Raw genomic sequence first — 14,648 nt, 5'->3', positions numbered from 1 at the left:
CAAACAAATTGATATCAAGTATCAGAGATTCATTAGTTTTTAACGTGTGTGACAAAATTAGTCAATCGTGTTACCCATATTGCATGAGTAGAGTTTATATCCACTACACACTACACGAAATACAGGATAGCATCATTATTTTTCTTGTAAAACAGACTTTCTGATATAATATTAGTATATAATACTTGAATATGGGTTTAATTTTATGTTGGTTTTTAGTGGTGAAGAAAGCTAAAACCAAAGACATGAATTGGAAAGACAGAAGAACAGCTTCTAGAATTGCTAAAAATCATTATCAGCTAATACAGAATTCTAAACTTATATGGGAACAATTGAGAAAGTAAGTACACTACACTTGAAATGGAAGATAGATTGAATGCTTATTTCAGAGGGTGGGGGAGCTAATAAGAATCCTGCGACCACTGTTGATTAAATGGACAATATAGTCGCAACTTAATGTACTTGTTTCACGTCGGTGCCAAAGAATTCACTGTACATGTAATTATTTTATTGTCCAATAACCAAGAAATTTAAGAGTAATATTTTGATGAATTAAGACTGTTTTTGTTTGTGTTTAGAAAAGATTTATCAGATCAGAAGAGAATAGAACACTGTACAGAATTATATACAGGTGTTAAAGGTAAAATAGCCGAGGTGAGATTATTTACAATTATTTAAAGAATTAAATATTAGATCTTATATTCTACTAGTTCCAGCTTATTAATCATTTTCTGACAATCATGATTATTCTTACACCAGTTTACTTATTATATTAAATTATGTTAACATATTGTCTGCTTTCATTTTATCAAATATCAATCACATTTCTTGTTATATTAATACCTATAAATGTTCTTTTAATAGTTTTCATTAGCTCACGATACAGCCCGTATGATACAGTGTTTAATCAAATATGGTACAGCAATTCAAAAAGCTTCAGTTTTAGATGAAATAAAAGGTAATATTGTCAAAAAAACAAAATTGTGTTTATTGTGTTAATCTTAAAACGCCAAAATACAACAACAGTAGGGCTGCAACGATTCACAACTACCTCGATTCGGTTCGATTATTGATTTTAACCATTCGATTCGATTATTTTCGATTCGATTATCAGCTACAATAGCCAGTAATTTTTCCTGTATGTAATTCATTTAAAACAATGAAAACACAAGACTAAAATTCTCTCGAACACTTTTATTGGTTTGACAGGTTTGTTGTGTTTCCTGTTTTATGGGATATGTCAGTGTATCATACTCTACAAGTTGCCACATCTTTAGGGGGGGTTGGATGGCTGAATGGTTAGCGTGCGCGTGCTGTATCATAAAGTCTGTCATTGAGTCGACTGGCGTGGTTTCGAATCCCCGGTTGTACGTGACAAGGAGTAGGGTCGCCTGTCCAACCTCGTGGGTTTTCTCCGGATCCTCCGGTTTCCTCCCACTGCTAAAGACCCCTATGCGCAAGCGAATTAGTGAAATAAAATTTAAAAAAAACATATGTTAGTCCCGAAATGACCTAGTTTGTGTCGAGTGGACGTTAAACCCCATTTCTCTCTCTCTCTCTCTCTCTTGCCACATCTTTAGAGTTTTTTCTTACACCAAAATGATCCCAAACTTTACATTTCAAATGACCAGGTGGTCGAGAAAGTACGTCGTCTGCCATAATTGTACCTTCCAGTCGTGTTTGCTTGACTACGGGTAATAATCGTTTAAACACGAAAATATCAGAAGATAATGACCGGAATTATCAGCTAATGAGATCGTTTAGAATTTATCTAACGATTACCGAAGCTATTGACCTAAATTAACACCCAATGAACATTCGGTACGTCACCAATTTTAAATAAATTAACTTTCGTCAGCATACGGAAATTGTTTTAAAGGGAGGTCACTCTGTTCTAGTTATGTTTTCGAGTGACATTCGTGTCTTGTTAAATAACGTAAATTAAAAGTTACGTAAATTAAAAGATTTTTTTAAATTTTAAGTGGACTTAATTGCTTCAGGTCTTTCATTTTTTTTCATATGGTAAGGTGTACGTTGTTTTTATTTGAAATTTAATTTGCAATTGAACCGAATCGAAATTTGAACGTTGTAGATCATGGATCGAACCGAGGCGGCTAGTGTCGGTTATCGGTGCACCGAACTGAATCGTTGCAGCTCTAAACAACAGTGATAATAATAACATAATCAGATGGAGTTTTTGGTAAACAGAACAAAATGGCCGCCCCTCATACACAATTAGTGTAAACATCTGGTATATCAAAGTTGTGGACCCTCTAGAGGTCACAATTTTGATCTGATTTTGATGAAACTTGAAATGCATGTTTATAACCCAAGGATCTTGGTTCGTTTCGATATTCGGGCATATCGGATAGTAACTTCCTAAATTATGACCCCTGATTGTATGAAAAATCATGTTTTTAGCTTGTGGTCCCTCTAGAGGTCAAATATATCACTGTTACACCGTAATGTTTATTGAGTTCAAATTTTGTGAAAATCGGGGCCAAAACTGCCGGAGAAAATGGCCGCCCTTCGTACGCAAACAGTGTATAGCATCTGGTATATCAAGCTTGTGGACCCTCTAGAGGTCATAATTTTCATGCAACTTTGATGAGATTTGAAATACATGTTTATAACCCAAAGATCTTGGATCCTTTCGATATTCGCGCGTATTGGATCTTAACTTCCTGAATTATAGACCTTGAATGTACAAAAAATTACGTTTTTAGCTTGCCGTCAAATTGTTGGGGGGGGGGGGGTAATACATTTTGGCCGAGTCTTGAGAGGGAGCAGGAGAAGAGTCATAAGTTGATAAAAAAACTTAGGCCTTCTCCTCGAACCCGATGTTAAAAGTAAACATAGTTTATATCATTATTAAGTCACTTGTCCCTTATTGTTCTGTATAATTAAATAATCAGACCTACACGATCGAGACTACAATAATAATTGTCCATTGAAATTCCAAGAAATCATAATCTGCGGGAATTGTCCTGTAGAGTGATTTCGTTTCAAGCTGGATGTGTGCGGGTGGATTCGTAGTTTTAATAATAATCATGTCACGCGTGTGAGGAATGGGATATTGACATTTATTACTAAATTGATATCATATCTTATAATGCTGTCGTCCAAGCCACCTGGAGATATTAGAATTAAATTTGAAACCTCTTGATATGAAACCTGTAATATGAATAAATACTATGTGACGAATTGTCCCATTTCTGGGCTGTGAAATAAAATGGCGGCAAAGTAAAATATCGAGATGACAACCATGATATTAAGAGCCTTGACAACGTAAAGAATCCATGGAAATGGAGTTGGTTAGAGACGGAGATGGGCAGGAATTGGTGTGCCGAGAACCGGGTCAACCGGGCTTTCACACGCCGTGACAATTTTTTTCATTTATTTTTGAGAAGACTCAAAATCATGCCTTTTATATCTGAACATAACTTCCTGGATTATGGCTCCTGATTGTTCGAAAAATCACATTTTTAGCTTGCGGATTCCCTAGATGTCACAATTTTTTTTCCGATTTTAAAAACCTTTTAAATATTTCGCCATTCCACCATAATGAAGGTTGAATTTGAATTTCGGGAAAATCAAAATGAAGCTGCCCGACAAAATGGCCGCTCTTTGTAAGCAAATTGTGTAAAAGTATGCAATATGAAGGTTGTGGACCCTCTAGAGGTCACAAATTTTATTCGACTCTGATGAAACTTAAAACATATCTTTATATCCCACAGATCTCAGTCCCTTTTGATATTTGCGCATTTCAGACCATAACTTTCTGGATTATTGCCCCTGGTTGTACAAAAATCCTGGTTGTTTTTAGCTTGTTCTCTATCCATCTCTTGCAAAATGTTGGCGTATCCTGCCTGGCAGCCGCTGGTTATCCAATTTAAAAAACGTTTGAATATATCACCGTTACACCCTAATGATGGCCGAGTTGGAATTTCGTGAAAATCAGACCAAAACTGCCGGACAAAATGACCGGACAAAATGACCGCACCTCGTGAAAAAATTGTGCAAATATATAGTATATCAAGGTTGTGGACCCTCTAGAGGCCACAATTTTGATCCGATTTAGATGAAATTTGAAATATATCTGTATAACCCAAAGTTCTTGGTTCCTTCCGATATTTGTGCACATCTGATCGCAACTTCTTGAATTATAGCCCTTGATTGTACAAAAAGTTGCGTTTTTAGTTTGTGGTCCCTGTAGAGGGTCACAATTTTTATTCGATTTTGATAAAACTTGAAATACATGTTTATTACCCAAAGATCTTGGTTCCTTTCGATTTTCACGCATATCGGATCGTAACTTTGTGAATCATGGCCCTTGATTTTACGAAAAATTGTGGTCACAATTTTTATCCGATTTAAAAAAACGTTTGAATATATCACCGTTACACTTTATTGATGGTTGAGTTCAAATTCGTTGAAAATCGGGCCAAAACTGCTGCACAAAATGACCACCCCTTGTACGCAAATAGTGTAAATATATGGTATATCAAGGTTGTGCACCCTCTAGAGGCCACAATTTTTATCCGAATGAAACTTTAAATTTATGTTTATATCACAAAGATCTTGGTTCCTTTTGATAATTGCACATATCCGAACGTAGCTTCCAGGATTATGGCCCCTGATTGTTCCAAAAAGCGCATTTTTAGCTTGTGGATTCTCTAAAAGGTCACAATTTTATATCCGATTTTAAAAACTGTAAATACATATCCATTCCACCATAATGATGGTTAAATTCGTATTTCGAGAAAATCGAAATGATACTGCCCAACAAAATGGTCGCTCTTTGTACGCAAAATGTGTAAAATTGGGTATTACGAAGGTTGTGGACCCTTTAAAGTTCACATTTGTTATCCGATTTTGATAAAACATAAATATTATCTTTATATCCCAAAGATCTCAGTCCCATCTGATATTTGTGCATTTCAGACCATAACTTTCTGGATCATAGCCCCTGATTGTACATTAAATCGCTTTTGTTTTTGGCTTGTTCTTTATCCAACTCTTGCAAAATATGGGCATATCTTGCCTGGCAACCGCTGTTTTCAAAAATATGATCTTTCATTTTCCCTGTTTTTGGTTACAATCCCCAAATTCCATGCTATCCCAATTGAATGGATATCTATGAAAACACACTTGCATAAGTTATCATGATAAGCGAGCGTAGCTATTACCAAGTCAGACTTACAATTCAACATCTTATTAACAAAGGTCTTGTTTGTCAATAGAAAGGTTCTGCAACCAGTACGAACTACGAACACGGCTTCATGCTTTTTTTTGGGGACAGATTTCTGTTTCCGCCAAAATGCGAAGTCTGAAGTACGATGTTGTCCTCAGCATCAAACATGTTTGGTTGTTCACCTGAAACAAGGAATAACACTATTAGTTTGGTTAAAAAATATCAAATCGAATCAAATTTTAGTCAAAAAGCTCATTGCAATGTGTTTTTATACGCCCACATTGAAATGTGGTTGTATATTGTCGACGCCCACGTCAGGCCGTCCGCCCTGCCCGCCGACGTCCACAATTGCTTGTAGACGCTCTAAAGGCTAAAGTTAATATCCGATTGACTTTAAATTTATACACAGTGTTTAAGGTCATGAGATGAAGGAACCTATTTTCAGCGATATCCGATAATTACTGCCAGAGTTATGGCCCTTGATCACTTTGAAAAGTCTTATGGATACTCTAGAGACCAAAGTTATCAATCAATTGACTTTAGATTGATACACCAAGTTTAAGATCTTGAGACGAACAAGTATATTGATTTTAAATGTTTTGCATACTAAAAGTTATGGGGCAGACCTAAAAGCCAAACAAATTCTAATGATTTTCTGATAATTACTTAATGAATTGTTACTCTTAATCAGATTTTAATGTATTATAATTGTCTCATTACCGACAATAGAAAAAATATGTGACAACTCTTGTTGACTGCTCGGGCGACTTAGTTGCTGTGGATGTATGTTTCATTGCCTGGCAACCTATCTTTATCAAATTCAAAATGATTCGATCTCATCACCTACTGTCAAAAAAAAAAAAATTTTTACAGACCGAAAATTTGCTCAAAACAATTGCCGACTACTTTTACTGAATAGTAAATGACCAAGCTTTATAAAAACTAGCAAAGAATGCAAATTTCATCCACAAATCAATGAGAAAATCACGATTTTGTACCTCCTTTTTAACCACATACTTTTCCCAATTTCTTCATTGAAAATGGACGAAGCGAACGCCACTTATGTCAGTGACAGCACACAGGGTGATGACGTCAGCACAAAAACACTTCATAGTTTGGAGTTCATACTGCCTGCTGAACCTGATTATTCATTGTTCAAATAATTTATTTTTTATACTTAGATTCAATCGTCAATCTGTGTAAATCTAAATATGGTAAATTTGTAGTAATGAAGATGATGAAGTATGGGTGAGTTTAATACATGTATTGATAGTATTATTGGTAGTGATAATGTTAACATAGTTCTTCTGCTGTTGAATTTTAGTTTCCGACGTGGTTTCCCCTTGTCAGTGATGCAGGACGGAGGGCCTGACAAAGACAACTGTCTAGTCCTTTGGATGAGACGAAAAACCGAGGTCCCGTGTAAACATTGGAATGCACGTAAAAGATCCCTTGGCAGTTGGAATTCGATATAAGAGTAGGCGATAGTGCCGCTTCCCGGGCAAAATTTCCCTCATAGCACACTGTATAGCGTATGCCCGTCTTCATTAGCCCAGTATAGGAGCAGAACAGTAGGATGTTAAACCCCATTTCATTTCATTTGAAACATTCTACTGATTGTACTAATGTACAAGATGTGTTAAAGCTACGTTCCCAGAAAGTATTTATCGGGTGGTTATTTCCAATAAAAGTATGGCAATTTTGGTATACATGGAAAGTAGAAATATCCAATCTTACTAGAAAAATACTGGATTCCCTGAAAAACACTCATGGAGCACATACAGGACAAAAAATGTAAGGGTTTCCCTAATCGACAGCCCGACGATTAGGAGTGTCTGCACACGTGACGTCGAAGGTTGCACTAAATGTACATGTTGATAAACTTTATGAAGAATTAGACGTATAACACTCTCTGAGATAAAATTCATGGAAAGAGACATTGGCGGTGGATAATCCGAGAATTTGATTAAGCTTCACTATTTGTAATAAATAGTCAGCGATTTAAGACAACATCGTATTGTGTACGCATTGAATTCTCGTCCTACTTCACATCGGTATAGAGAGAGGTAAGTCACGTGACACAAACATGACCTCTTTTGATCGATGTTTTGAGAAGGATTTGAAGCAAAATTATGATAAATTAATTATTCTGAATATGTTTTTAGTCCAGATATATCTTCAAATCACCCAGTTTGTACCCGGGAATGTATCTTTAATAGATTTTAATTTTCTTCTAGAAACAAATTTCAGCGAAGTCTTATTCTAAAACAGTTACATGGTAAAGTTGTTAAACTGATTCGACATAAGGTATGTTTAAAGGAGCATATTGACAAACAAAATTATTTAAGGGTGTTATAAATATAGCGATATTGCCACAAATACAAAGCCTAGATATCCTTATTGTTGGGGAAAATAGTTGTTTGACAAATAATTAATAAAACAATAAGCCACTGAAGAAGGGAATTTTAATAACTTTTAAGACGGTTCAGTATGCTACGTCATGTATGCATGTTCTGAGTAGATGTTGAAAGGACAACTTAACTGTACCAGAAAATCCAAAGTTCCATGTCCCTCTAAAAGATATTGCTAGTAATAATCAAGGTATTTATAAATCTATAGTGGTAATCTGATCGTCAATTATAAGTAAATATATATTGTAATGGTTATAATATACCATAAGGCTACACAAAATAAATGTCTTGTTTCTCGGGCAACTGACAGCTGAAACTATAGGGGGGGAGGGTGGGTTATTTTTTTTTTTACCTCATTTCTGGCTAGAGGATGGTGCAAAATAAAATTTGGCTGTTGTTGAAAATTGTTGGGGCGGGAGGGCGGCCTTGTATTTTTTTTTTTTTTTTAATGAGGAAGTCATTACGGTTTTGCTTTCAGTTATATATTATACATACTTAGAACATAAACCCAAAAATCAAGTCTACTCAAACACTGAACACTGACTGAAAGGAAATAATTTTCCATATTTAATTCACGTAATGTAGCTTACTAATGTAATGGTGACAACCATAATTAAAATTGGTTTAAAATAAAATTCCGTACGACTATTAATAGACGTCCATAATAACGACAATATTTTAAAGAGTAAGCCTCTGTCAGCATGTGTATCAAAAATAATCATCACGGTAAACGACACTTAGATCTAAATCTAGTATCGCTGGTTTATAATGATTGACCTAATTCAAACCAATGCATGTCACGTGTCATCGGGATTCGGGAAATGACTGTTTCTCAGGATATTCGGTGTGTTTCTCAGGATATTCAGTGTTCTATCTGGGGTTTATATCGAATGACTATTTAAATTTAACTAACAACTGGTCATTAAAACCATCAAATGTGTAATCCAATTATTATTTTCCGGATTATCAAAACTACCGTTAAATGTGCTAATGACCCAGATTCTGACTAAGGTATGGTGACTATCATCGTATCGTATTCGTACTCGTAGCCACAAGTTATAATAATTAACCTGTTCTACGATTCATTGTTTTATAAGTAGGATTTTTTCAAACATGGACCGACTGAAGCCGGCAATAATGAGCCGATTAAGATCGAATGATTGAAATACATTGCATTGTTGTCAATGACTTTCGGTGTTTAACACGAATCAAATTCTAGTTCACAAGGGGAGGTAATTAAAATCATGTGATACAAAAATGGAGGTTCTTTCGATATCAATAAAAAAGACCCGTAAATGAACGTTTGCATCTAAATCAGTTTAATACGTTTGAATGGATATTCACGTATGGGGCATGTAGATACATGCGGCATATTCTTTTTATGACTTGCTTATCGATGTTCGGGCGGGCGTTACATATTTTTTATTTTTCATCAAGACTAATAAATAGGCCGCACGCGCAACCAATTTTGCGTGCGGGCGGTGCCCGAGAAACAACTTATTTTATTTGTGTTGCCTAATATTTATTATTATATTGTATATTTAGGAATCTAGTGAAGTTATAGAGAATGTTTTTGCTGAATATGCTACAGGACCACAGAAACTAACTTTATTAGAAGAATTCTATGGCCCAAGTTTTGTATTATTCCAGGTAGATAGAATAGTTTCACATCAGATAATTATTGATACTACCTGTATTTTGTTCAAACAACAATCTCATATCTTATTACCAATGACATATCATTGTTTGAAATTAAATAATTATCTGATTTCTCTTGTACAACCTACATTCTTTGTTATAGGAAAATATGAAGAAATGTTTTGTCTGTTAATAATCAGTATTGTTTATTGAGTTTTGTGTTATTGTAGACCCAAACAGCTAAATCATTAGATCAGATTATAGAGGAACAACCTAATAAAAAAGAAATAATATTAAGCAATATGAAAGAAACTCTACTATCTCTTATTGACAAGTAAGTTGCCTTAGTCTTTCAACAAGTTTTTTTGTTTGTTATTTGTTCCTGAGCTGAAGAAGCTGATTAAGTGAAAAAGGCAGTCATGATATATATTTATCATTAACTTGAAAATGTTACCTGTTTTGCAAAACATTATTATTGTTAATTCTTACTTCTATTTTTTTTTAAAGAAAATATATCTTTAATCAATAAAGTCATTGTGATAATTTATTGTGTAAAAGTGTATATCTATTTTAGAGAGGTTTTACTACATTCTATGGTACACAGACTGTTCTTTGAATTTTTTAATTATGCAGAAGGAAAAATGAAAACAGTAAGTTTTATCTATCTAAAAATCAATTATTGTAGATTTTTAAAATATTGCATACATGATATAAATACTATAATTATTGCATACATTATATAAATTAAGGTTTATATTTGTTGATAGCAGTGATGGGATTTCAAAATTTTTCTTGTCGGACATTTTTACCGAAAATAAAGGGACATAACTCTTATCATTATTTAAAATGGCAGTTTTTAGACCACACACAAAAATCATGTGTAAACAAAATATTCAAATTCGTCCGTAATAAAAAAAAATAGGTGCACCTCGTTATTTTTCATATTTAATTCCCGTACGGTATTCAAATTTATGTCAGAAATGTTCCTACAAAATTCGTAATATGATAGAATGAAAGCGTGCCGACTACTGCCGATCAGACTGTTTCAAATTCCTCCAAAATTACCATATTCGGGTCACAAGTCGCTACATTTTTCAGAAGTCTGGCATTCGTCTTATACTCCGTTACGACTTATGTACAGAGGGTAAAAAAATGATATCCCGAAATTTTTTGGGCAATAAACGTCGCTCTACCACAACAAGCGAATGACACCATCCCCTAAATAATTGCATTCTACTCTAGCACGCGCTATCGTCTAAAGCAATTAAGTACTTACACTATTCCAATCGACATGTGCGTCAACATTGCCTAGATTACTTTTATCTTTATTTAAAAACATAAACCCCATTCAAAATGTGATCATAAATCCGAGAATATGCCATCAAAATAGAATCTTTCCTTGACATTAGAAGCGTGTATTTCGTCACATATTCATTTCATAATTTCACCTTTCGCGCGAGTTTTCTAATACCGGTTCAGTTATCGTACTTTAACCGCCTGAAGCTGTTTTTCTTTCAAGTTTAATCAGATTTTATTCTAACAAGGACAACTTTGCTATGAAAATTGTAAACATGCTTCAACAACGCAATTTTGATAGGTACATATCACTTACTGTCATACAGCCGAAGCTAGATGTAGAGTAATGGAATCTGCCGAGTGCTGTAACCGCGTGCTAGCAATGTCTAGTATTTTTCGGATATATGTGTGTGTGAAATAGCTTTATTTAACGCTCGCTTCCACCAAAGTGATATCGCAGACGAATTATAATGACTGTCTATTGATCTGGGTGTTATATACTCTTACAATATGTGACTTCTATGACTGGCTTATACATATTGTCGACTCACATCAATGCGATTAAAATGTCCGACAATGCAGAAACCATGAGGTTAACACGAAGATTAAAATTATAATGGATTGATGAATAGTGCGACAAAGGGGAAACAATAGCTTCTGTTTAAGATTAGATTGATGAATTGTCCGACAAAGGATTAAGTCAGTTAATCAAAGCAGATTAAGTAGTAAATCAAGGTAGGTTTATAGATGGTTTAACACAATAAATACGTTGATCACTTAATTACCTAATCAATCCAGCGTATTATCGACGATAATCTGGTTGAGTGGTAGTTATACACTCAGTAAACTATATTAATTTCGGAATTTTGAATATTATTCACCATGTCTTGATGTCCGATTGGGCATATTTCCGGTTGGACAATTTTGGGTGTTTGGGAAAAAGATCCGGACAAGTCCGGAATATACGGGCAAAATCCCATCACTGGTTGATAGTTCTGTTTTCTTATGGAAAGGTTAGCTATTTCTATATTAGTTGAGTATAGAATGTTATAATATTGTATGATGTTATGTTTTATTTTAAAGGAAATGATAGAAGCTTTAAGAGAAGGTTGTGTTAATATGGTACATACTAGAGAGGGTGCTAGAGCTGTCATGCATTGTTTATGGCACGGAACAGCTAAGGTTAGTTTTGTAATACTGATATTATGGATATTACTGACTACAATTACCACAATTGATATATTTTGTCAGGAAAGTAAGTTTATGATTTTCATATGTAAGCCACCTATTTGTCAGTAAATTATCACCTAGGTTTCATATGGCTGATAAACTTTTAATTATATCTTTTGTTAATTGAGAATTTTAATTATAAATATTCTCTTTTTATGTTCATGGTTTTTTTTTCAGGATCGTAAAGTTATATTAAAGAGTTTTAAAACACATATATTAAAGATATGTAAAGAACAGTATGGTTTTCTCGTTATGTTGGCTGTATTTGATTGTGTTGATGATACAAAAATAGTTCAAAAAATTATTCTAGATGTAAGTAATTGCAGTATAATAAAATTTGTTCCTTGGCATGTCTGTCCTTCAGGCTGACAGTCCATCATCCGCTATTGCATGTGGTCTTTCTAGAGCTGACGATTATCATCTGATTGACTTATACGCAGGTAAATTTCTCAGATTATGGGTACATTTTTATACGGTCACTTTTTCATGTGGACGTATATTGTCATCACCCCTGTCTGTCTACAGGTCTGTCTGTCTACACTCTACAGGTCCCAATTTTTATCTGATTTCAACAAAACTTGAAATAAAGGTTTATCTCCCTAAGATCTTGGTTCCTTACAATATTGGCATTTATCGGACCGTAACTTCATGGATTATGACCCCTGATTGTATGAAAAATCGCGTTTTTAGCTTGTGGACCCTATAGAAGTCACAATTTTCTTCTGATTTTGATGAAACTTGAAATGTAAGTTCATAACCCAAAGATATCGGTTCCTTTTGATATTCGCGCATATCACACCATAACTTCCTGAATTATGGCCCCTGATTGTACGAAAAATCGCACTTTTAGCTTGTGGACCCTATAGAAATCATAATTTTTATCCGATTTAAAAAAAACGTTTTAGTATATCACCGTTACACCCTAAGGATGGTTGAGTTTGAATTTTGTAAAAATCAACATAAAACTGACAGAGAAAATGGCCGCCCCTGGTTCTCAAATAGCGTAAAAATATGGTATATGATGGTTGTGGACTCTCTAGAGGTCACAATTTTCTTATGATTTTGATGAAACTTGAAATGTAAGTTTATAAACCAAAGATCTCGGTTCCTTTCGATATTCGTGCATATCGGACGGCTAACTTCCTGAATTATGGCCCCTGATTGTACGAAAAATCACGTTTTTAGCTTGTGGACCCTATAGCGGTCATAATGTTTATCCGATTTAAAAAAAAACATTTGAATATATCACTGTTACACCCTAAGGATAGTTGAGATTGAATTTCGTAATAATCGGACCAAAACTGACAGACGAAATGGCCGCCCCTCATACTCAAATAGTGTAAAAAAATATGGTATATCAATGTTGTGGACCCTCTAGAGGTCACAATTTTCTTCAGATTTTGATGAAACTTGAAATATAAGTTTATAACCCAAAGATCTTTGTCCCTTTGATATTCGCACATATCAGATAGTAAATTCCTGAATTATGGCCCCTGATTGTATGTAAAATCGCGTTTTTAGCTTGAGGTCCCTCTAGATGTCACAATCATTATCCGATTTAAAAAAATGTTCAAATATATCACCGTTACACCGTAATTAGTGTAAATATCTGGTATATCAAAGTTTTGGACCCTCTAGAGGTCACAATTTTGATCTGATTTTGATGAAACTTGAAATGCATGTTTATAACCCAAAAATCGGGTAGTAACTTCCTGAATTATGGCTCCTGATTGTATGAAAAATCATGTTTTTAGCTGGTGGTTCCTCTAGAGGTCACAATTATTATCCGATTTAAAAAAAACGTTCGAATATATCGCTGTTACACCGTAATGTTTATTGAGTTCGAATTTTGTGAAAATCGGGCTAAAACTGCCGGACAAAATGGCTGCCCCTCGTACGCAAATAGTGTATAGCATCTGGTATATCAAACTTGTGGACTCTCTACAGGTCACAATTTTGATCCGATTTTGATGAGTTGGAATACATGTTTATAACGCAAAGATCTTAATTCATTCGATAATCGCGCATATCGGATCGAAACTTCCTGAATTATAGCCCTTGATTGAATATACAAAACATCACATTTTTAGCTTGCCGTCCATGTAGAGGTCACAATTTTTATCCGATTTAAAAAAACATGTGAATATATCACCATTACACACTAAGATCTTGGTTCTTTTGATAATCACGTATATTTGAAAGTAACTTCCTGGATTATGGCTCCTGATTGTTTAAAAATCAGATATTTTTTTTTCTGATTTCAAAAACTGTTTAAATTAAGATTGAAACTGCCCGAAAAAATGGCCGCTCTTTGTACGCAAGTTGTGTAAAAGTATGCAATACGAAGGTTGTGGATCCTCTAGAGGTCACAATTTTTATCCGATTCTGATGAAACTTAAAACTTATCTTTATATCCCAAAGATCTCAGTCTCTTTTGATATTTGCGCATTTCAGACCATAACTTTCTGGATTATTGCCCCTGATTGTACAAAAAATCACTTTTGTTTTAAGCTTGTTCTCTATCCATCGATTGCAAAATGTGGGTGTATCCTGCCTGGCAGCCGTTGGTATATGATAAATGTTAGCACAAGGAAGAACCAGAAGCCAATCAAATTTTAATCATTTCTGATAATTACTTTATGGGTTGTTACTCTTGATCAGTTTTGAGTGTCATTTAAATGTCTTATTATTTACAAAAGAGTAAATATGTGACATCCTTTGTCGACTGCTCAAATAAATATGTGACATCCTTTGTCGATTGCACAAACAACTTAACTGCTGTGAGCATATATCTTATTGCCTGACAATCTTAATGTCTTGTGAATATTACCATTACTACCAAAAGAATAAATGTGTGGCAGCTTTTGTGGACTACTTAT

The 14,648-nt window shown here is 34.4% G+C and overlaps 1 protein-coding gene across 2 annotated transcripts in view; it reads left to right on the top strand.

Moving 5' to 3' along the window:
- Positions 1 to 14,648, top strand: part of LOC126819211 (pumilio homolog 3) — a 41,357-nt gene that overhangs the window by 3,785 nt on the left and 22,924 nt on the right. For both annotated transcript variants that reach the window (XM_050547119.1, XM_050547118.2), the window contains exons 4-13: positions 220 to 340; positions 579 to 654; positions 865 to 958; positions 6,376 to 6,442; positions 7,432 to 7,501; positions 9,151 to 9,255; positions 9,474 to 9,577; positions 9,818 to 9,893; positions 11,623 to 11,721; positions 11,947 to 12,081. In XM_050547119.1, the coding sequence (XP_050403076.1) occupies positions 220 to 340; positions 579 to 654; positions 865 to 958; positions 6,376 to 6,442; positions 7,432 to 7,501; positions 9,151 to 9,255; positions 9,474 to 9,577; positions 9,818 to 9,893; positions 11,623 to 11,721; positions 11,947 to 12,081 (947 nt within the window). The remainder of the gene's footprint in view (positions 1 to 219; positions 341 to 578; positions 655 to 864; positions 959 to 6,375; positions 6,443 to 7,431; positions 7,502 to 9,150; positions 9,256 to 9,473; positions 9,578 to 9,817; positions 9,894 to 11,622; positions 11,722 to 11,946; positions 12,082 to 14,648) is intronic.

The sequence above is a fragment of the Patella vulgata genome, chromosome 4, assembly GCF_932274485.2.
Source record: "Patella vulgata chromosome 4, xgPatVulg1.2, whole genome shotgun sequence".
Taxonomy (NCBI): Eukaryota; Metazoa; Mollusca; class Gastropoda; family Patellidae; genus Patella; species Patella vulgata.
Note: the sequence above shows the minus strand (reverse complement) of the source record. Positions and strands in the feature narration are given on the sequence as shown.